General features: G+C 39.4%; 1 protein-coding gene across 2 annotated transcripts in view; it reads left to right on the forward strand.

Annotated features, from left to right (window-relative positions):
* The first annotated feature begins 3,052 nt into the window (after window positions 1–3,052).
* Window positions 3,053–24,520, forward strand: part of PLD5 (phospholipase D family member 5) — a 165,321-nt gene continuing 143,853 nt past the window's right edge. For both annotated transcript variants that reach the window (XR_008436271.1, XM_053973550.1), the window contains exon 1: window positions 3,053–3,238. Coding sequence is in view for 1 of the 2 variants with exons in the window: in XM_053973550.1 (XP_053829525.1) it covers window positions 3,053–3,238 (186 nt within the window). In the remaining variant the exon portion in view is untranslated. The remainder of the gene's footprint in view (window positions 3,239–24,520) is intronic.

The following is a 24,520-nucleotide window of genomic DNA, read 5'->3' on the forward strand; positions in this document are numbered from 1 at the left end:
GAGTAGGACTGGGATAATAATAATGTTGGCAGTAGTAGTAGTAGAAAGCAGCACACCTACATGTCAAAGAGGGTGTTTGGAAAGAGGCGCAAACTCTCTCTTTATAGCCTGGAGATTAAAAGCAGCTTTAGGACTCCATTATCTGGCTGTCCTGGATAGGCAGAAAGAAGTTCCTCTGGCAGTTGAGAAGGTCTGCTGGTAGTGTAGCTAGGGAAGGTAGAATGAATTAACCCTACCAAATAGCATATGTTTTAAGCAAATCTTAATGCAGTACGTATGGGGGAATGAGACAATGTCTTGTACTCAAGTACAGTGGCATATTGATTCTGTTACAGTGTTAAGGGATGGGGAGCAAAGCAGGTGGCAACTGCAGAGTGACACTAACAACTTTTCTTTATGAACATTTGCAAGCAGCAAAACCAAGACAGATCAGAAGGATAAAGAAAAGGTTGAAGTGCTTCATGTACTGCTAGAGAAACAAATTCTTATGCAAACACAGCATAAAGCAGGCTCTCCTGATTTATAGCACGTGCAGTTTTTCTAAGAACGCTATACACACACATATATATATATATATGTGTGTGTGTATGTATATGTACGCCTGTTGGGATATTATATATTTGAAGAAACACAAAGGCTCTTTTGTTTCCCTTCTCTTCCTTTCTTCTGACTGAATGATTGCATTTGTTCCAGTCCTTTGGGAGTAGGTGCATCTATGAGCATATAGAATTCCTAAATGGGCATTTGCAGCTAAAGTTCAGTTCAGCAGATCTCTACTCAAGTTATTCTGTGCGAGCTTAAAACTGCTGCAGCTGGGATGTGCCATAGATTAAATCTCAGTGCCTTCCAGTGTGTCCTGCATGCAGCAGGATCACATAGGTCTCATTCTTGATCCAGGTGTTTTGAGGCTGTATGGACAATCCTGGAAATACCTACATTTCCTAACTGAAGAAACTAGAAAGTTATTAGAAAGAAAACGGTAAGTCCTTTATACTGGTGAGTTAAAAGTATAAAATATTGAAGGTTCTGGTTGTTGGAATTTTGTTACACTCGTTTTTGTAGTAGTATTTAGGTAAGAATTTTGAAATTGTCTGTCTAGTTTTAGAGGAAGATGCTGTAATTTATGTTCCTACGAAACCTCTGCTACTGTTCAGTTTTTTTCCCCAGTATTTCACAAATATACTAGTATTATCTATTATAAATAATCCTCAATTATGAATTGTGATGTGAGTTTTGCCTTTATCTTCAGAATTTTGACAGGAAAAAATTAATTATCTGTCTGGTTTTTGGCCGTTATTTTCTGGCAGTAATACACCTTAAATCCAATCATGAGGATATTTCAAATTTGCCTTTTCATGGAAGTAGAGCTCACTGTAGATCAAGTGATTAGCCGAGGGCTCTTCTGTAATTTTTGCAGAAATTTGTCTGGTTGAACTTCTTTACCATTCAAAGGCTATTTTCAGTTAACTGCATTCAAGTGTAGACCTCTAGTTCAGCATCCCTTTATCAGAATAGCGACATCAGTGTAGTTGTGTAGCAGGGAAAAAAAAAAATCTGCAGATGCTGATGTATCAATCATACATGCTCATAGAGACACCTATTTCCAAAGGACTGGAATACATGCAAACACTTGCCTCATGACAAATATTGACCAGGAAACTGAAATGTTGTTCTGAGCTCCAGTAAATATTTCTTGATGCACAGTGTGAGAAAGTTTTCTTGTCTATGCCTAATATAGCTTTACAGAGTGTGTGGGCAATTAGCGAGGTGGCTTTTCATAGTGTGAAAAAGGAAAGTCCTTTTTTCTGCTGAAACACGTTTGAGCTAAATAGCAACACACATCAAGTTCTACTAAAAGAGGTGGCAGCGGACTATAGAAACCACCCTAGAAGGTCTTTTTATGAGAGAAATCCTAGATGCCAGCGATCTACGAATGTGGGCATCCCAGCGACTCTGTCCATCGGGACCACAGAAGAGAGTCGATTTCTGAGGTCTGGTGCTGGCTGAGCCGCTGCGGCGGCGGGGGCTTTCAGGCGGGACTCGGACCTGGACCGGAGCCGAGCCGCGGCTTTCGCCTCCTGGTCGGCGAGGTGCGCTCCTGGCTGCCCCGGTGAAAGGGCCGGCAGCTCGGTCTGGTTACGCTCGAGAGAACCGGGAGCCCCTGCCCAGGGAGGGAGGGAACGCGGTGACGGCGAGATGCTGCGGGAGAGGCCGGCGCGGTGGCCCCGGCGGCCGCAGCCCCGCATCCCCCGGCGGGCGCGGCGGGGCCGGGCGGGGTGAGGGGCACAGCCCACCCCGGGATGGGCTGGGCAGGGCAGCGGCGGCGGCCCCGGGAGCCTCCGCCGTGGGGAGATCGGACAAAGGCTTCCAGGAGAGGGAGTGGCAAGCGGCCGCCCAGCCCTCGGCGAGCTGCGGGTGGGTCGGTGCCGCCGGGACGAGGGGAGAGCAGACGAGACAACTTCCCCAGGGGCACGGGGGGCCCCTGGAGGGCGGCGGCGGCAGCTCCTGTCAAAAGGAAGGGGCTCTCCCGTGCCGCTGGCTGCTCCCCCGAAGGTGGCTGCGGGGAGGGGAGGCGGGGGAGGAGCCGGGCTCATCCCCGGGCGGGCGGCGGCCCCTCCACTGCGCCAACCTGCAGGCGGGCTGGAGGCGGCAGCCCCGCCCGGCCTCGGCTGCCGGGGCCGCGCCGCCCCTCGCCTCCGTCCCGGGCAGAGCCGCAGGCGGCCGCTTCCCGCTGCGTCGGTCCTGGACTGCAGCTTCCTGGCGGCCAGGGCAACAAGCAGCGGCATCTTGGAGCGTCTTCTTTCCCTAGTGCCCCTTCATCTCTCCCAGCTCTTGTACCTGCAGCCTTTCTTTCTCCCTCCACTCCTACCTTATTTCTGCTTATCCCCCCCTTCTCTTACCATTTTCTGGTTTTAGGGTTTTGTTTTTTATTATTTCCTTCTCTTTCTTCTTCCCCCGTCCTATTCCCTTTTGGACCATATTCGTTTAGTACCTCTTAATTTCTTGATTTCTTCTGATTTTTTCCCCTTGGACTTTGCCTTGTCATGTCAAGATGGAAGTCAGGCATGACTGGCTCTCCTCATCCCCCCATGAGGGCTTCGAGCAGATGAGGCTGAAGAGCAGACCCAGGGAGCCTTCCCCAAGCCTCACCAGAGTAGGTGCGAACTTCTACAGCACTGTCAAGCAGCAGGACTACAGTGCCAGTGTCTGGCTGAGGAGGAAAGACAAACTGGAGCACGTAAGCCAGCTTCTTTTTCCCTCCCCCCCACTTTTTTTTTTTTTTTTTTTTTTTTTTTTTTTTTTTTTTTAATTTCTAAACCTCTGTCTAGGTACTCTGTTAGGCTGTCTGCCAGCTGGGACTCCAGAAGAAAAGTGTTACTCCAGCAGTTGGGCATGGCATTTCCCAAATGATAGAGAAATTAGCTATTTAGAGGTCCCATGGTGGTTAGATCGTAGGTAAATGGGATGTCAGTACTGTTCCAAACTACATGCAAGTCTCCTAACTGGAAATATTTTTTAACATTCTTGGCTGATTCCTTCTTCTACTCTGGCAAATTCAGCACTGATGTGGGAGGAGAAAGATTGGGATGGTGCAGATGGACGTTAGAACATTTATCTCATGGTGATTACAATGTAGTTCTAGAGTAGCTAAAAGCAAATAGCTGGTGGATGGTTTTTTGTTTGTTTGTTTTGTTTTGTTTTTAATTTTAGATGTAATTTTCATTCTCTCTCTCCCCCATCTTTTTCTTCTCCATGCATGGGACTTTGAACATACTCTACCCTATGTGGGGGAGAGATTTCCTTCAAGACTTTTCTTGCTGCAGCAGTAGTACATGATGTAACTGTGTTTGAGACCACAATAGGACTGATACTGTGGATAGCTCTAGTGAATATTTTATGAGAATTTAAGGTGCTTCAAAGTGTTCCTATCTCAGATGATGTTTGAAAGCATTTTTCATGTTACTTGTAACAGCAAGGAAATGGATTGAGATGACCTGCATGCTATGTAAGTTTCCTGAATAGCTTATTAGGTGAAACCCATTGTTAGAGTGTACAGTACAATCAAGACAGGAAAGTAGCTGCATTTACAGAGCTGCAGAAGAATGTGGGTGAGCTTGCACAATGCAACAGTCTGCTATTCTTTACATTAGTGAGTAATTTGCAATCACAGTCACATTGACTTCAAGAGGCACAGGAAAATATTCCTTGTGGTACAGCCACCTCTTTGAATGGAAATGGTCCAATAAGAAGGGTAAATTGTCTTTATTACATGAAAATCCTAGATGGCATAGCAGAGTCCTTTGAAGATGAAACCTGAAATAAGGTCCTTTACCAAGCAGTTCTTAGACTGTAACCCTCCTTCCCTCTAACCTGCAAAGAGTATTTTATCCCTCTTAGTGAAATCTTAAACTTGAGTTGTTTATACTTACAGGGAAATGACAAGAACTGATGATCTTTTGGAAAGATCACATTCCAAATGTTGAGGCAGGTATTGAATTCTGTCTGCCTTTTAACACAATTTTGTGATTCTTCACGCTGACAACAAGGCTTCACAGTAGTAAGCTTGTAAGTGGAGTATTCTCCCATTGTCAATCAAGAATAAAGGTCAGTGCCTTATCTCAGTAGAGCTAAAACATCGAAAGCACAGAAATCTGAGCTGTGTCTTTTGTAAGAGATTTTGCTACATGTTGATATCTGTGATCAAATGAATAATTATTAATTGCAGGGGGGTTAATCTGTCAACGGTTTGATATCTGGTAGCTGAATGGTCAGATACCTGTATATTAAACCTTATCACAACATTAGCAGGAAGAAGGAAAATAGGCATTAACTTGTTTAAAGATTGAAAGTGCAAAACCTTTATTTTGTGTGTGATTTTGTTGCTGGGGTGGTTTTTTTTTTTTTTGGTTGTTGTTGTTCCTGGGGGTTTTTATTATTTTTATTAAGTCAGTATTTTGTCACAGTAGTAGTCTTCAATATCCCTGCAGCATTTGTGTGTAAAGCTTTCTCTGTAATCTGTAATGCATGTTCTTCTGGGGGTTTCCCTCTCATTTGATCCAGTTATTTTTACTCCCACAGCCTATTTGAACAATGTAAAGGGGAAAAAAAAATGGACCATTAATATCTCTTGTTTCCAATAAAATATTTATTTAATTAACATTTATTGTGACTACCCCAAAGTACAATGATATGCTAACAGTAGATACATGAAATACTTTGTTTTATGGTTTAAGGCAACTGCATTACTCATGAGTGTTGTAACAGACAGGCTATTGCATGAATATAAATAAAATGTCTATTTATTTATAAATTCTATTTTACATATACAGTTCTAGAGCAAAGATGTTCTTTTTTGTTTTCAGATGAATCTTTGAGGGTTTTGAGTGTTCTCTTGCTAAAGAAGTTATTTCCTGCACTCCACTCTTCCACTCCAAGGGACAAACCCATTACTTTGAGATGCATAATTTTGAATGGGATAGTCATTGACATATGATCACTTATGGCCAATAATGAAGATATTCATATCCTCCATCCACCTCACGAAGTTTGCATAACATTTCATTACAGCTCCCTCTGAGATAATCATGTTACTTGAAACCTGCAAAGAAAATCAAAATCCAAGGAGTGAGCATTTATGGAGGCACTGAATTTAAAAGTATATAATCACAGACTTGATGGTGTACAATGACAGGTTAGGCAGAAGAGGGGTATATAGTGAGTGCAAGTCAAGGTACACATGAACAGATTTTGAAGTTTCATATATACTCTTTCAGCATTGTGGAGGGGATTGAGTTTTGCTTCATTGAAATGATTTCTTAAATTAATTTCAGTTGTAACAGGGATAAAATTGGGCCAGCATATTTTGTTCATTACTTACAGTAAGGCTTTGTAGGCCACAGTAGGTATTTATACTGATTTTTTATTGAAGTGAATAGCCTAACTTAAGCATGTGCAACACTTACTAATCCACATAGAGTTTGATGTGTTAAAAAACATCTTGTGAAGCCAATTTGTATCAAATTTTTTATGTAAAAAGATTCTCAAATATAGAAACAGTTTGTTCTAGATGTCAAAACTGTAGCAAAGTTGTGGGTTTTGGTGTTGTGGTTTTGGTTTGTTTTAGGCTTTTTCTTATACAGATGTCAAGTTGAGGACTGTGGTAAAAAGGTTCAAGAGTATGGTAAAGAGGTTCAAAATTCAACTGTTTTATCTCTTCTGAAAGCACAGAACAAGTTCAGATGCACAAATATGATCGAGTTTCTTTAAAACTGATCAATATTTAATTATTGACTGACCACAGAGGAAGTAAAAATCTGTAACATCCTGCTGGTCTCTTGCTAATTAATTGTTCTTCAAATGGATCTTAATATAGTGTGGCTCATTGGCTAGCTGTTTTTGTAGGGTTTTCTTTTTCCAAGTGGCAGCAACACAGCTTGTACTATAAAAGATTTGAACACAACCCACCTCTGTTCTTTTGTGAACTCAGATGCTGTATTTAAGATTAAATGAATTTGCTGCAACATGTTTGAAGGCCCAGTGAGGAGTTTTTGCTGAAGTGAGGGCTCAGGGTACACGTATGCTGTACCCAGTGTGCTGAAGAGCCATACTGTTAATGGAGGAATTTTCAAGAGATACATACTCCAACACTGTAGGCCACAGTGATGTTGCAAATGCTTGCCTGAAATCCTTGCAGAGCTGAAATTGTTCCGATTCTATGCATTTGCTTCAGCTAGCTCCTGTGCCTCCTTGTGAAGTTGTTTGTCTGGTATTGGAAGTGTTGGAGAGAAAACATATGAGTGAAATATTCTTAAATTCTTCTTTGCATAGTGGTTTTTTTATTTGTTTGTTTCTTTCTCTTTGTCTTGTGTTGCCTTTTTAATTGAATGTGAATTCATTAAGAGGAAAAGGAGGAGGTAGGGATTGGGAAAAAGTAGCTAACCTGGTAAGCTTTAGCTGATAGGAGTTACTGGGTTGCAGCAGCTCTCCATCATGTCTCTGCATCCCACAGTAATGACAGTTATTGAACAGCTGCTTTCCTGGTACCTCAGTAAAGAATTCTAGAGAACTTAATTTTAAATAATGAAAGCTTCAAAACCAAACAGATTTCTTTCTAAGCTACAAGAGGTATGCTTCAAGCATAGATTTGTTTTTGATGAACAGGTATTCTGTCTCAAGGATGTAGTGGCAGTCTTTCTCTAATAACATCTAAATTTAATTATTTGCTTAATTATATTAAAAGATTTAAAAAATTCTCTTTCAATAAACTGGTTCAAAACTAAGTTTTGGGGAGACCTAACATCAGGAGGGTATTATTTCCTGGCAATCCTCAGTCTGTTATTTTTGAAGAATCATAGTTAGGAGAAGTTATTGACAATTATTGCATCATTTTTTTGATTTTTTTCTACTGAAGATCTGATCAGCAGCAAGGGCAATGTTGGGATTTTCAGATTCTGAGTGCTCTTGCTGTTACTTGACTAGTTGATGTTGTTGCTTAGCACACTGCTATGCCTTTGGCAGCATTGCTACCCAGGGAGAAAAGTGGCCATGAGGTACAGGGATAGCAGTGTCACTTGGCAGCAGAGGCAGATATCTAATATACAACTGTTAGGCTTAAGACAGTCTACAAAGGTGCCTGACAAGTGTGGCCAGAATATTTCTCTGAGCTGCATGAGCAAAACATAAATAAAATATAGCTTTAATTCACTTGTTATAATACCTTTATAAAAATAAAAAAAAAAAAGTAAAAAAGAAATTCCAAATCCCATTTTGCCAGTTCATTTTTATTATTCAAAAACTGGTAAGTCTGTTAGGCAGCTTTTGTTTTTCTCTTATTTTTTTTAAATGATATTGGAAATTCTTAACAAAAGCATTGTTGGACAGTTTCCAAGGGCATTTCTGCTCTTGCATTAAAATTAACTCTAATGTTAAAAGTCAGAAGGCAGATTTGTAATCTTCAGAAGGATGCAGAAGACACCATGTGCATAGCTATAGCCTGTGACGCCTAAACAAAGAAGGTGGACATAGCTTGATATAAAGCACGTAACAGGAGTAGAACCCTGTTCTCAAGCCAAGTCAAGCCAAATCAGTTGCTGGACAGTGGCAATGGCTTCTGTTTAAGGAAGAATAATGCAAGGATATAAATCAGAATTCAAAATCATTCCCATATTTCCAAAACAGCCCCAGTCTTGAAATAAATGCAAACACATGTCTTCTTTTGAGTTAAATCAGTTCATAGCATCACAGATTATCCTGATTTGGAAAGGGCTCACAGGAATCATGTACAAGTCCAACTCCTGGCCTGGCATAGGACACTCCAAGGATCACACCAAGTACCTGAGAGTGTTGTCCAAATGCTTCTTGAACTCCCTCAGGCTGATGCTGTGACTGCTTGTCTGGGGAGCCTGTTCCAGTGCCCAACTACCGTCTAGGTGAAGAACCTTTATCTAATATCCAACCTAAACCTCCCCTGACACAACTTCAGGACATTCCCTCAGGTCCCGTCACTGGTCACCAGAGAAAAGAGCTTGCTCCTTCCCTTTTTTTCATAAGGAAATTATAGATGGCTGTGGCATCTCCCCTCAATCTTCTCCAGGCTTAGCAATCCAAGTGACCTCAGCCACTTCTTTTATGGCTTTCCCTCCAGGCCTTTCACCATGTTCATTGCCCTCCTTTGGACTCACTTTAAGAGCTTTGTATCTTTCTTATATTGTGGCACCCAGAGCTGCACACAGCACTTGAGGTCAGGCCACAGCAGAGCAGGACAATCCCCCGCCTTCCCTGACCAGTGATGCTGTGCTTGGTGCAGTTGTCATAGTCTTTTGCACTAGGCAGGTATAAATAATTTGTCATCTGCAATAATGTTAGATACCAAAGTGAGTGGCTTGTGCCATGTAGGAAGGTACATAGATGGGGACAGTTCAGAGGGTTCTAGAGAGTTAGTTTGTAATATCTGAAGCTTTTTGATGGTTGCAGATTATAATTCCAAATATCTCTCTGGTCCTGGAGATAGATATTTGGAATATCTAGATAATAGATAATGTTTCATCATTAAAACCAAAGGAACAAACTCAATTAAATTAGAGGGATTTGGGCTTTTTCTCAACAGGAGACTGGTATGTGGATTGCCTGCCTGGAGCACTGGTACTTAGCATGAGTTATGATTCTTGCTGAAGTAGTAGCATGCAGTTTGCTTCACTGCTGACAGGCTGTCTGTGGAGGGGAATTTTTATGTCGAAATGCTGATTTCATTGCAGGTGTCTTTCTCCAATAATGTTTTGTAGACAAACATAATTAGAGAATATAAATGTTCAGAAAAGTGGAAAAAGGGGACCAAAATAATTGAGCAGCATTGGGAAAATACTGAATACAATTTTAGAGAAAAAAATATAAAATGTTTTCTTTTGAAAGCGGTATGGGGAATTTCAAATCCTGAGTAATTTATTACTGTTGTTAACATACACAAAAGTAATTTTGTATTGCAAAGCAGTGAAAATATGTTACCTAGTAGTTTTTTTTCTCCTTTTAGTTGTAGTGGGTTAACCTTGGTTTTCTGCCAGGTGCTCACCAAGCCACTCTCTCTCTCCCCCTCCTCAACAGGACAGGGGGAGAACATGAGATAAAACATATTTTAGCTTGAGGTAAAGATGGAGAGATGACCAATTACTGTCACAGGCAAAACAGACTCAACTTGGGGAAAATTAATTTCATCTCTTTCCAATTAAATATAGAATAGGATAGTGAGAAACAAGGACCAGACTAAAATCACCTTCTCCCCTCCCCCCATTTTTCTAGGCTCAGCTTCAGTCCTTTGTTCCTGAATCTTCAACCTCCTTCCCCTCAATCCCCTGAGTGGCATGGGCTATTGGTAAATGGGGGCTGCAGTGAGTTCATAACACTTTGTCATTCCTTCTTCTTCACAGTTCCCTGCTGTGGTATGGGATCCCTGCCACAGGATATAGTCTCAAACTACTCCAATGTGGGTCCTCCACACAAGCTGTAGCTCTTCAAACCTGTACCAGCATGGGTCCTCTCTATGGGGTGCACTCAGGAGTGGACTGCTCCAGCATGGGCGCCCGTGGGCTGCACTTCCTACTCCTTTGTGGGCTCTCCACAGGCTGCAGCTTCCTTCAGAGAAAATCCACCTGCTCTGGCATGGGCTGCAGTGTGGATAGCTGCTATAACTGCTCTGGCGTGGTCCTCCATGGGCTGCGAGGGGACAACCTACTCTTTTTGTGGGCAGCAGCAGAATCTCAGCTCCAGCACCTGGAATGCCTCCTTGCTGTTCTCCTTCACTGACCTTGGTGTCTGCAGGGCTGTTTCTCTTACATTTCTCTTGCTCCTCTCCCATAGCTCCTGGGCAGCAGGTTTTTTCTCCTTATATGTGTTATCGACAGAGGAACAAACCAGTCCTATTGATGGGCCCAGCTTTGGCAAAGAGCAGGTTTGTCATGGAGCCAGCTGGAACTGGCAGTGTCCAGCATGGGGCAGCCACTGGTCTCACAGAGGCCACCTCTGCAGTGGCCCCTCACCCCCCCAAAACCTAGCCATGTAAACCAAATACACTAATCCTAGGAGCAGCTCTTCTTTCTCGGGTGTGTGAGAAAATCATTGAACGTGGCATTAATCTAACACATCAGTTCTGATGATTTCAACATCAGTCACTTTCAAAGTCCAAATCTCTAAAGCTAAATTTAAAATATTTGAGAGGCATAGTCACTGTAACAAGCTTAATTTATAGTGTCTGACTTTATGTTGTTGCACAGGAATACAAAATAACTTGAAATTTCAAAGTTGCTCTAAAATTAAGTTATATATTCATATAAAAATTAATTTATAATTTAATTCAGCCCATTCAAGACTTCTTAGAAATTAAGATTTCTGGTTTCTGAAAAAAAGACATGTATCACAGTCTACATTTCTTCCAGATGTTAACTTCAGTGTAGGTATAGGAAAAGTGCTTTCCACTGCTTTGCTTGTCCTAATGCTACCAGCATTTTAAAGAAAATCCAAATTAGTTTTTTGCTACTGTCATCCTTTATTTTTAACAGCATTTACCATTCTTGTTTAAGCATTTTGAAAAAGGAGCTGCGGAAAACTTGCAACTTAATTTCCTTGTCTGTTACACAACCAAATACTCTGCAGTCTTCAGTGATTTGGTCTTGTAGCTGACCATTGACTGTAACACACTTAAGGGTAGTAGGAGTATTGAAAGCACTAGGAAGATTATGGTTCTTGACTATCTCCTCACAAACGCTATCAGTTCACTGTCTGTACACGATGCCCGAAGAAGCTAGTTGCTATGACTGGTTATGTGTTTAGCTTAGGCCTTCCATAACCAGGAATGGTAAAGTACTGAAGGTAAAATAACTTCACCAGACTATCAAAAGGATGGAAACAACTGGCCAGCTCATGCCAGTGATTAATAAACCCTGCTTTATTGCTGTTCACGACAGGAAATCAAATACTCTTCATTGTTCCTGAAAAAAAAAAGTCCTGTGCTGGCAGTAAACTCTAGATCTGTCTCCCCTGATGGAATGTGTTCTTGAGGCACAAGAGATGGGTTTCTAACAGCCCACCTCTTGCTTTGCTTTTTTTGTAACATTATTTCAGGTCTGATTTCCATGCCTTTTTATAGTTTCATTACTGAGAGGAAAAAAAATAGGCACCCTGCTAATGTCGTACAAGGTCCATATATGCATATATACCAAATAGCTCCTCTGTTGTATTGCAGAGTCTGAAAAGAGGTTTCTTAAAATGAAATTTGGATGCAATTTTTAAAGATTTTGCACTCCTAGATGACAGCTGGTAGAGCGAAAAAGTGTAACATTCATTTTCCCATGCAGTGACACTCCTCTAATGTCTGTAAAATTGTACAGTTTAGAGTGGACAATCAAGTTGTTTTCATCTTGCCCTTCACAGTTTCTGGGAACAAAAGTAGATTACCTGAGGATCTATCTCTGTTAGGCAATAAGTGTGTGCTGGGATCCATATTCCCTGAACAGCTAAATCCAGGTCGTGTGCTGCTGCTTGCTTGAGACCTGCAGGCCCGTGTGGCAGAGATGAGCTGGGTGTGTACCTAGGTGCTCCCTTGTCTGGTGGGGATGCAGTTGATCCATTCATTGAGAAATGAGGCACTTGCAGGTTCCCTGGTTATTTGTGTTTCAAGGGAAGGCAGTTAACCCACTGTCCCCTCAAGTGAGAATCACTGGGCTTCTTGCAGTTGCTTGTGGGCAAAGTGGCCACTCAGCTAAAGAAATGTATGCAGGGAGTTGGGAGAAACTCAGAAATTCAGGAGGGAGAAGAAAGGAAATGAATGATACATTGGAGCCTGTTAAGTGAACTGATTTAATTAGAAAATATTTTTTATTACATTGTAAACTTATTCCTAGGGTTTGTTTGAGTGCTTATCCATCAAAACTTAGTCTATTTTTTTTTTTCTTAATAGGATTTTCTCCTCAGAATTCTTTAACTTTTATAAAGACTTTCCAAATATAACATAGGATTTAAGTATTTTTATAGGGATTTGTCTTCTTTTGTTTTGATCAATGCGCTCTGAATTTGACTGTGTAGATAACATCTAGCCCTGGACAAAGAAATATCAGAGTGGTATTTTTAGTAATACTGCTTTGGCTTGCTCTCTGAAGATGAAATTTCCCTATTTTTCTCCACTTTTGCACAACCTGTAAAATCCTCTATGTGCAGTACTTGTAGGTGAATAAAGTGAATTTTATTAATTTCTCATCTTAAACCAAGATATTGAGAGAGCTTAGTAAGTTTCATTTTTGGCTGCATGATGTCAACACAATCAGCAGCTTGCTTTGTGACTGATAAAGTTGTTGTGGCTCATAAATAACAGTCATTCTATTTTTATTTTTGTTGCTATTCATGTATCTTTATTTGCAGTTCTAATTAAATGTTTAATGGAATAAAAAAGCTCATGTATTTGAGAATTGCTGCTAATAAAACAAATAGTGATTTAGATAATTCCTGGCATTCTGATACATTAAATAGGCTGGATTTCCCTAAGGCATTTTTAACTGTTTGGAGCAGAATCAAATATGGAGCAGTGATGAGATAGTGATAGTGACCAGCTTAAAATTTGTGATCCTGTTGTTACTGCACAAAAGGCATATGTACTTGGGGTTGTACTCTAATTTAGTTTTCTAAAAGCCAGTTTATGCTGTAAGAAGCCTGCCATAATGAGCAGATTCGTATTTGTTTTGAAATACAGGAATATGTAAAAGTTAATAAGGTCTTAAGCACTTCCAGCCACAATAAACATGCCTTACTCTGCTTGTCATATTACAGAAATTCTGCTGCTGTCCATTAAGTTTCATGACTGATCTTTTCTAGGCAGGGTTTTTTCTTGTTAAGGGAATATGCTTTGTGGGCTGAACAAACTTCAGGCGTTACCTCAGCTGAGACTGTTTGCTTCTGAGATGGTGTTTAAGGTGACACTATTTCCTAAATGCAGCTTGTGCACTTTTGTTTGATCTTGTTCCAAAACCATGATCCATTGACTTCATTACTATGGATTCAAGTTGTATATGAGCTCCTTGAGAGAAGACTGTAAAGACTTTGCATCAGCTTGGCTGTCATGGATTTGGAGCTAAAAACCAAGTTCAGTATCTCATGCTAAACAGCTGGAGGAAAAATCTGTCTTGGAATCCTCACCTTTTCTTGAGCTTTAAGTCTCTGGATCATCAGGCTGGTTGCTATGTAAATTATTTGGTTAGCACAGGGCTATCAGAAAAACAGAAGGCATCCTAATATAATAGAAGGGATGTAAGAAATTGTAATATCTATGTGAATATGAAAAAATTATATCAATCCAATTGTTCACCATTTAAGCCCACCTTAAGGTCTTTCAGAAGGGCGAATATACAAGGAAATCAGATGGGTGCAGGGTGCATTTGAAACTGCAATTATGTGCCAAGAGTAATGAATGGATATCTTAAGAAAACTCAGCAAAACAAAGCTACCTGTGAAATTATTTCTTTGTTCCCCAGTAAAATAGTTTTGTACTTCTTTAGAAAGTGTAAACGAGAAACAGTGCTGATCATGCTAAAAAGCAAATCAAACCTAAACTGAAATATAATTTCAGATTAATGATAGTAGGTATAATCTGTTTTCATGTTTTGTGCTAATTTAAGTGGAAGCAGGCACCTGCTTCAATGGTAATAATTGGGGGGAAAAAAGATAATGAAAACACCAAAACACCCTGTTGCCTCTTGGGAAAAATTACTTAGATAAGCAAATAGAAGAATGTCCATTGGAGTGGCTACAATAAAGATGGGGACTCATGTCAGGTTCTGCTATTTCCCCGTAGTTGTTTGCTGGAGAGGACCCATGAGCATTTAGAAAGGCTTGTATTTCTGGAATGTTAAAAAGAAACACAAGCGGTTTAGGGGCTTATAGGAATTCTTGTGACTTTCTGGCAGCTGCTGACATAAGTTAGCCTGTTTAGTCTCTTCCTGGGCAGTGATAAAATAGCCAACATAGAAAAGGTTGGGAAGATGAGTGAAATGGAATAAGTTAGAGCCAATGCTCTGTCAGTTTGCTCTAGGGCTGGAACAGCTCTAACAGCCTTTGCAGTACAGTGGGGATTTCTGTCTTCTGAAACAGAAGTTGATGTGCATTTGTAACCCTGTGCTGTCCATTTGCTATTACCTCATGGAACAAAGTGTTTCAAAGGTTTCAAGTCAATGGGTTGGCAGAGAGCACATTGTTTTCTTTCTTTCCCTGAATCAGTACATTCCATAACTTCCTGCTTATTAAAGAATTGCCTTAGGCCTACAGCTATGTGTTTAGTACTATCCTATAAGCTCTAATACTGAAGGCAGCTTTTTAATTACTTTTGTGATCTTGGGTGCCTTGTGGAAAAATAGTTTCCCTGAGTTTTCGACAGGATACATAGTGCTAAATTTGAGTAGGATAGTGATAGTCTTTGCATCATTTAGATGTGGCTTCAGTCATGGTTTAAAGTGTTTGCTAAACTGTACAAATTCTCTATGTATCTTTTCATGGAAAACCAGTATGTTGTGTGACATCTGACTTTTGCTATTGACTAGGTAGAGCTGCTCAGATTCATGCATGCAGTCCTGTGCATAAGTGCTGCTTAAAACAATATGGGATGAAGTATATTCAATTTGGCTTCTCTGTTGGAACTGTGCTGTTTACATCCTTGAGAAGATTTATCTTTTGAGTAACTTCTGTTACATCAATAAAGACTACATAACTCCCCTGGTTAGTGCAATGGATGACTTGAAAAGATGACTTGAAAATGAATTACTTAAAACAAGCAGACAGAAAGGTCACTGATGAATGAAACCCAAACAATTTTGAAACTATTTGCAATTTTAAACTATTTTTGAGTGACTTATTTGTAGAATGTGAACCAAATCTATGATGCTGAAGACTGATCAGTGCTTATTTGGGATGTTGTGAGCATCAAAATACATCAATACACCAAATGCTGTTTTCAGGCTTTTACAGTGTAAACAATTTATTGTTTGAATAACAATTCCTTTGTGTCTAGCATGAAACAAACCCCTTAAGTGTTTTGGAAAATGTTACCCTTTTGAACAATGCAATTTCCTTTGCCAGTGTGAGCTGCTGTCCCTGCAGACTTTTCTTTCAATTCCCCATTGGGCTTGTGGCAGGCAGCTAACCCCTTCTGTGTTACTTTATCCCATTTTCTGCAATATTGTTCTCTCTGAGCCTTTTTGTCATGGCTTAGCTGCATCAAACTCCTGCTGTGGAAAGCTGGAATGTGCCACACTGTATTCTCTGGCTCTGTGTATATGGACTTAATGCACATCAGCCTAAATCAATTTGTTTCTACTAACATATGACAGCTGAAACCTTAGTCTGCTGGAAATTTCAATTTTTAAAAATACTTTTTTTTGAGTTTGTGCACTTGTGGTAGCAGCTCTCTAGCCACAGAGAGCAGGCACAGACTTTCCCAGGCACTTTCCTGGGGCAGGCTGTGAGATCAGAAAAAAAGTATGAGAAACAATTCTTATCTTCACTTGTTGCACCTGCTGTTGTGCACATGTAGAATGTGTTATGGAGATTGGTTTACCAAAGGGTGATTTCTTAATTAGACACTGAATGGTGTTTAGATAGATTGACCAATTAAGTCAAAGCTGTATCAGACTAGCTATAAGTTACTGAGTTTCTTAATACGTATAGTATAATATAGGATAAGATGATACAATAAAGCAGTTAATCAGCCTTCAGCAATCATAGAGTCACTGCTAATTATTACCCATCTAGGAGCCTACAACAACATGCACTTTGTTCCTCTAGTGTGTGTCTGTGCTAGGGCTGTTACAGGCATTCTGTTTGTCATTAAATAATTGTTGCTCATATCCATTTTTTTGCAAGACACTGTGTTGCACAACTGTTTCCCTTTTTACTGCTTCAAGATTGGGTTTACCTACCCAAGGCTCTTGGTTTTTAATTATTTTCCTATTTATATCATCTCATCAATTCTTTCATGATGCTTTTTTTTTTTTTTTTTCTTCCCTTGTCCCCACGTTCTTGCTCTGTCATGCCAAACTCCTCTAGCAAATCCACAGCCTTGTTTTGGTATCGCATGCCATGTTCTGCAATGCACTTTGTGTGAAACACCCAGAGAAAATATGGTGAGCAAAATATATGTAGGATTTGCAAGAATGCACTTCTCTTACAAGGTTTACACATAATTTTTGTTCTGGCAGGGCAACACTTTCTGAAGTTCTTTAGTGATTTAAACTCATAATTCCCAAATATGCACTTCTGAAAACCCTGAAGTTGTAAGAAAGATGGAAGTTTCTGAGTTGTGAGTGTGAGTTGGCTGACAGCCTTGCAAGTGTGGTCTATGGATCTGGTAATGTAAAAGGCAATGATTACATGAAGAGCAATAAAACTTTTCACCACCAGTGTGACTTTGTCATGTCAGCCAACACCATGTTCTTTCAGAATGTCTTTTCTTTTAAGTAAATGAGGACTCTGAATTTTTTTTTTTCCGTGCAGAGAAATACAAGCCATTGTACTGTTGTGTCATGAAAGGGATGAAAAAACTGTTTATTTTTCTTATGGAATCTGTTTTTCAAGTGATTGCACATTCATTTCTGTTTTTCAGGAATAGATAACTGAGAGTGCATCTTTTCAAGTTAGTTTCTGCAGGTAGTAAATAGGATTTTCTCTGATCAAGTGAGAAATTTGTGGCACATGTAGAAATACCTGTTTATTGTAGAAGTACCACTTTATAGTAATACCATCTGATTTACAGGCCACAGTACCTAAGACATACATGAAGTACTTGAAATTTTTGTACGTTTTAGCTCTCAGGTTACCACTGTATGTTGTATTTTTGTTGTTTTGGGTTTTTTTAATACATTGCTTAAATAAGGGGATGAGGGGTATGGTTTTTTTGAAAGGCTGTAAGATCTCTTCCTGTTTGGACTAGATCTGGTTGTTGTATTTGAGCTGATGCTTTCTATGATTTCTTTTTTGCTAAAAGTCCCTCCCTAACAGCTGTTTGCATTTTGAATTTTTTCAATGTGTGTTTCTCCAGTATTTGCAAGATTAAAAATATTTTATAAGAACCTTTGGGAATACTTGTTGCTTTTTTTATTTACTTAATGATTCTGTGTGGCATCAGATGTCCTCAGTTTATTTCTGGCCATTATTAATTTTTGATGACATATCTGGCTAATTTATTCAGGCTAATAGTGTGGAACTCCTGACTTGAGTAGAACAGCTTGATGAGGAACCAGTTACTGATGGGTGTTGGATTGTTACCACCATGAAACACCTCCCCAAAACACCATTCTAGATAATAATTGCATGTCTAATTCGAGATACGATGATGGCAATATAGTCTGAAAACAGCAAAACTGCTGGTAGTGGCCTCTCTTCTGTGAGTTACTTTGGTTTTACAGTAGCTTGTTCTAGTGCTACTTAATTACCTTTAATGTCTATATATGTGTATACCTTTAGCTATATTATATTGTAACAGTTAGCTTTGTTTAGTTGTATTTATTGCACATTTATTATTCATTGCGTTGCTTTCTTCCTTTAAAAAGAAAAAAAAAAAAAAAAAAGGTGGCTTGGCAGCAGAGGAAAGGCTCTCTTGTTACATTGTGAAGGGAAAGATGAGTGATTTTTGAAAGCCAACTGAGCCATGAGGCCCAGAGAAGCTTTTAAGGTGGAGGTAGGACAAGCGGCGAGGGAGAGGAGCAATGAAGCTTGAAGAAAGTGAGGGAAACCATAGGCTGGAAAATTGCTGAAAGGAGCAGAGAACTTGCTTGTAGGAGTACACAGAGAGATGGAAGCTCTTTTAGGGTTCTGGAGTGGAAAACATGATTGTTGAACTCAGCCTTTGAAAGCTTTTGACTTGGGTAGCCAAATCAGAGGAGAAGACCTGCTGTGCAAGATGAAAGGGCCAGAATCTGTTTTTTTTCAGATCTTTCCATGCAGTAGGGTTGAGTTCTGGATTCTGTATTAGCTTAGTACTTTTGTGCAAGCAATTAGAAATAGAGTTCTGTAGGTTTGGTTTTTTTTCTTCCTGCTGTTTGGTTTTGTTTCTTCTTTTGCTATACTCACAATGTCAGACTTGCTGATTTCCCCTGGAGGCTCTCCCTGAAATGAAGCTCCATCACAAATCTCCACATACAAACTGGCCAAATATTGCAACAAGACAAGAATAGCAAAAGCATCTTTTGTGGTTGACTCCTTGGAATAGTGGGCTCTAAAAACATACATAAATGTTGATGCAGAGATTGATTTTCTTTTTTCACTGTAATTGGCATCATGGACACTAGCATTTTCCTGAGACATGTGGAGTCATTGGCTCATTGAACTAGCTTCTGTTGCCTACCTTTAAGTGAGGGATGTGGAAGCTACAGAAACCATCCAAAGGAGGAATATTAAGTATTTAGAGTGAATAGGAGTCACTTTTACTTTCTACAAGCTGGAGATATTCTAATTGTGAATTAATTTTATCAAAGTCGTAATGCCTTTGACAAGTTCTTTAGGATTTTCTGTTGGTTTAAATTATTTATTTGCAATTTGCTGTGTATGACTGGACACAAATAATAGTGTCTTCACCTTGCTCTCTATTTTTTATATTTATTTTCTGTTTGCAGAGAGGGCACATGAGTAATTTCTAGATGACCATATGAACGCTTTAGACATAAGTCTTTGCAAATGTACATTTGCACAAACATGTCTGAGGTGAAGTTTTTTTTCAACCCCAAAGAACCTCATTGCAATGTTTGTATGTATGGATGTCACCTGAAAACAGAGATAAAATATAATGGTCCCACCTGATTTGTTTAAACATACTTATTCTGAGATACAGGTTTTTGGTTTCTTGCTGTGGTCTTCATGTCAGGCAGGTTGCCATTTATTTATGTAAAGATTCAAGCAGTTTTCTTGCCACTTTGCAAAGAAAAACTACATTAGAAGTAGAATTCCTTCCTGAGGACTCTAAAGCTAAGATTACAGAAATGAAATAATAGTTTTTCTTTGTTATTGCCTACCATATAATCTGTAAGGTTGTGGTTCTACTTAAGCGTGTAGGAAGAACAATGCAGTCACTCCAGTCATGATTTTTTTCATGTCAATAACCCATTATATGCTATGACTAGTCTCCATTTGTCATTTGAGTGACAACATTGTCTTTCTGAGAGTTGAATTGCCTTCCTTTCTATTGTGTTTCATGAGCACTTTCACTTAATAAGGGAAACAGGAGTTGATGTTGATATTTCAGATAATCAGGAAGCTTTTATTTTCTTCTTTCGTCTCCTATATATTGTGGGACCGGAAGATATAAAGAGTACAGATAAGAACATCAGGTCTGATGGAGAAATATGTTTTATGACGTGGAGTTGCCTCCAAGTACAGTATCAATGCCAGGTATGGCAATAGCAAGAGTTTAAATTCTTACATTACTTTCACTAAGTTTGCATTTTCAATAAAATTGTTGGTTGCAGATAAAAATCATTGGATTGTTGGGAACTTGAAATAATACCAGTTCTTTCATTTCCTCTCAATCCTTAATTCCTATGTATGCATCCTAATGGACTAATTTCAGAGGGAGGGGAAGGTATTATTTAAAGTCCAACCTGTTTGCAAAAAGTTATTTAACACTCTTAGGAAGCTGCATTTTCCCTTATGTAATAAGGTTTGAGGGAATAAAGGTGTGGATTTTAAACTGGTCTTTTCCTTTTGTCTCGTCTTTTGGGATTTTAAACATAGGACTAGTTAATTTTCTTTCATATTCTAGAGGCAGTGGCAGAAATCTTATTCTTGGAGACCTCAAGAGAAGTTATATACCACTTGGAAAACCTGTTCCTGAGCTTTTTTAAAGTGTTTGTTAACTGATTTAATTTGGCATGACTTTTAGAGTCTATGGTGTTGTTACACCACTGCAACCTTTTATACTTGTAGGATTATAAGGGAGACTGCCAGAAGCCTTGCCAATGTCCAGCTATGCAATATGATTGCTTTCCTCTTGTCCACGGAGTTCACAGTCATATCACACGGAAGGTATTCAGGTTAGTTGGATACAATTTGCTCTTGGTAAATCCAGGTGATGTCCACATCATCTTCCTCACTTGTTGCCTCTGGCCTCTCAGTCTGGCCAATTCCTGAGCTTGACCTCACTTTGACTGTGGGAAATGTTTGCCATTTCCAAATCTAATAAAGAAGTGGGTGTAATTTCTGTCCTGCACCTGCTCTTGAGAGCACCTGGCTATTACATTTCTGGGATTACTCCTAAGGCAAGCTGTCTGCAGTTAGGCTGACTGTAACTTTGCTTGAGAGATTTCAGAACATATTTGTGACTAATTCTTTTTGTAGTAGATAAAAGAGTATCTAACAATAGGAGTACTTCTTTGAGAATCAAAATGTTGGCCTAGTTTCCTCATATGCCAGAAGTTTCTTATGTTGCAAAGTTAGCTTTGCTTACCTTCCCTGAATTTTCCAGGAAAATGGCTCGTCTTTGAAATACTGATGGAAATGAGCAGAGAAAGTATTACTCAATTTTCACTTCATTATGCTTTTATATTCCATTTCTAGATTCAGTCTCTTGAAGTTGGCCTAGTGTAAAGAAATGTTTTGGGCACAGACAAGGAATAAAATTCTCAGGACAGTATCTCAGGACTACTCCTTTTAAAGATAGAGTGGAAACAGGTTTTGTGTTTTTCTTGTCACCTTGGGCAAGGTACCATACTCTTACTGCAACTTGTTTCTCTCTATGTATAATGGACTAATAGCATTACTCAGCTTTCTATAAGGGTTCTGGGGATGTATCCAGTAAAGATGATAAAAGATACATGTAGACAAGCTGTAAACCATGTGTATAGTCACCAGCTCACCAGAATAAACGGTACACTGGAAATTTTAGATGCAGTTCTAAGCACATCTCCTCTGCGTGTTGATAGTGAAATGGGGTTAGTCACATTCCTTGTCTTGCTGCTGGTGATCTTGTGACCAGAGGCTAAGATGATCAATTTGCTGAGTTTTATTGGAAGTTTAAATAGTTTTCTTGCCAAACGGAATTGCTTACTTTCTTTCAGATAGATGAAATGATCTAGCATTCATGTTGCTGAAGAGTGAGCAAATTAGATGAAAAGAAGGGAGCAGGAATGTGAGAATAGGAGAGGAACCAATCATAAACCTCCCTTTTGATGGTTGGTTGAAATGCAAAGTAATTTGGCATCTTTAGAGATGTGTTTGACTTCATCTTGGCCTCATACAGAGTATGCTTTTTGGTCTCTTTTTTTCAGAGTAGGAACCTGGATGGATGGCTTTGGCAGGCTGTTGCAATACACAGTGATATTTGAGGACAAATTACTTCAATTACTTGTTTGTTCCATGTCAATATCAACATTAGCCATTAAGCAGTTAGCTTTCGTAAAGTGAAATTTGACTTACCCTAATCCAAAGCATAAATGGTAAAATATTTCCCAAAATGACAGGACTAGGTTATTTTTGTAGATCTGCCTATTGACTTTTGAGGTAGGGCTCTGATGCGCTTGAGACTTTTTGAATTTGCAAGATGTGTCCTCACTGCATTGTGGAACCTGGGGCTAAGAGCAATTTGAAGCATATAATTGTGTTCTGACAGGTGGAAACTTAAATGCTATCATAGTACATTTTAGCATTTTGCTAGGGCTCCTTCTTAGGCTTATTTATCTGAGCAAGGACTTTTGTTTGGCTTCAGGATAAAGGACAGTCTAGGTCCTAGTTTTGAAAGGCAATATTAATATGAACAATTCTTAATAACAGCTGCTTTGGAGAGCCTTAATGTGACGTTATGCAAGTTCAGATTTCTTGTCTTCTAGCATACTGATTTAGCTATTGTTTCCTGTCAGGAACGGTGAAACTTTGAGGCATGTGTAATTAGAATTTTTTGATTAAACTTGCATTGCTAGTACAAATTCATAATATTACTTGCCAGTCACTTCATTTCCCACATAAAGTGCTTCTTATCTGTCTTCTTTGAGGAGTGCACTTATTAAAACACAGGCATACAGGACACAAGGCTCCAATAACTTTTGTAGCATTTATTAGTATTTGCATATTCTTCTTCGTGGCCCTTTGCTTGACTCTCTCCAGTAGCCCCATATTTCTTGTGTACTGGGGAGCCCAGGACTGGACACAGCACTGCAGCTGTGGCCTCACCAGCGCTGTGTAGAGGGGCAAGATCCCCTCTCTTGACCTGCCAGCAATGCTCCTTCTGATGTAGCCAAGGGTACTGCTGGTCCTGTTTGCCACAAAGGCATCTTGGTGTCCATCAGCATCCCCAGGGCCTCTTCTGCAAAGCGGCTTTCCAGCTGACTGCCCCCAGCAGATACTGGCACAGGAACTGCTGAGGTTGTCCCTCTTCAGGCACAGGAATTTATTTGCAGTTCCTTTTATTGAACTTTTTGAGTTTCCTCCAGGCTGTCAGTGTTCCTCTGGATGGCAGCACAACCCTCAGGCATATCAGCCACTCTTCCCAGTTCTGTATCATCTGCAGACTTGCTGAGGCATACTCTGCCCTGTTAGCCACCACCGCTCTCTGGGCCTGACCCTTCAGCCACTTTTCAATCCTCATCCTTGTTTGCTCATCCAGCCCATATTTAATCAGATTCCCTACGAGAATTTTGCAGGAGACTGTGAAAGATCAAGCACCAAACCGTGTTTATTCTTGAACATATCTGTAAAATGGAAACAAATTACCAGCTCATTTCATTTTTCTCAAGTCATTGGAGCAATTTAAACCAACAGGTGGTCTTTGAGAGATAGTTATTAAAATATTTAGTTACATTTCTCTGTAATTTTATAAAATGCATTTTTTCATTAAATTGTAAGCTACATATGCAAACAGTGTGGCACAGAAACCTATTAACTATCAAGCTGTTGCACTGATAAAAGATCACTTAACAAAAATACATGTAATAGGTGTATTTTCTGAGAATATAGAGGTTTCTTTGCTGGGAAATGGAAAAGAAGAAAAATTGCATAATAAAATAATGTATATACTTTGTGTCAACTTTTACAATCATGTATGTTTTATAAATGGATCACTGGAAGCATGCCCAAGAAATATGTCCCTCTTTTAAGTAAATCATAAAAAACAAGACTGAAAGGAAGACCTAGAGTCACATAGTTCATGCTTATGCCTCTGGAATGCATTAGCTATAACTAAGTGTAATACTGAATGATGGATAAAATTATATTTTATCATCAGTGTAAAGACTTAATCATCAGGTTAAAGACTTAAAATAGTGGTTTCTTGTAAAAAAATATTTAGAACTTGGTATTCTTCCTTTTTTTGCCAGAGTTATGACTAATGTATCTAATCTTTTTCATTACAGTTCATATAAAAATGGTGATATTTTGTTCTTTGTTTACAAAACTACCAAGTCCCTGTAGGTTATAATACATTTATTATTTTTCATGTTTAATTTTATTGTTTTATCTTCAAATAAGCTGAAGATCTTCAGTTCAAAGAAACTGCTGCCTCTTGCACGCAAATGTAGCCTGCAGTATAATTGTATTAGGATTTTGAAATAAAGCAGGTGTGCAAATTGTTTCTCAGGAAATAAAGTAAGCTCATTCTTACTGTTAATGTGTTTTTCTGTTACCTTGTCTTATATTCCAGACTGCTTGTGCCTGCTTATTTCTCTAGGACATAACCCAAAGCCATTGAAAACTCTGCTAATTCCAATGAACTTGAGATCAAGGCCTTACAATTCTCAATTTTAAACTCTGTGGGAAGAAATTTTGATGGCTTATGTAGTGCTGATTACTGTGGAGCCTTTGTCTTGAGGGCTTTAGGCTGTGTTTCATTTCTAAGATTATATTCAGCACAGACACTGATTTGGTCTTTAATTTGTCATAGTTTGAAATGGAGTCCTCTTTGTGTGTTGCATTACAATTAGGGGTTGGAGCTTTGGTAGTGGTGTGCTTTTTGCTTTTGTTTGCTCGTTTGTTTTCTTGCTATTTGAACATGAATGAGTAACCCTGTTCTTAAAGT

The sequence above is a fragment of the Vidua macroura genome, chromosome 3, assembly GCF_024509145.1.
Source record: "Vidua macroura isolate BioBank_ID:100142 chromosome 3, ASM2450914v1, whole genome shotgun sequence".
NCBI classification, from domain to species: Eukaryota; Metazoa; Chordata; class Aves; order Passeriformes; family Viduidae; genus Vidua; species Vidua macroura.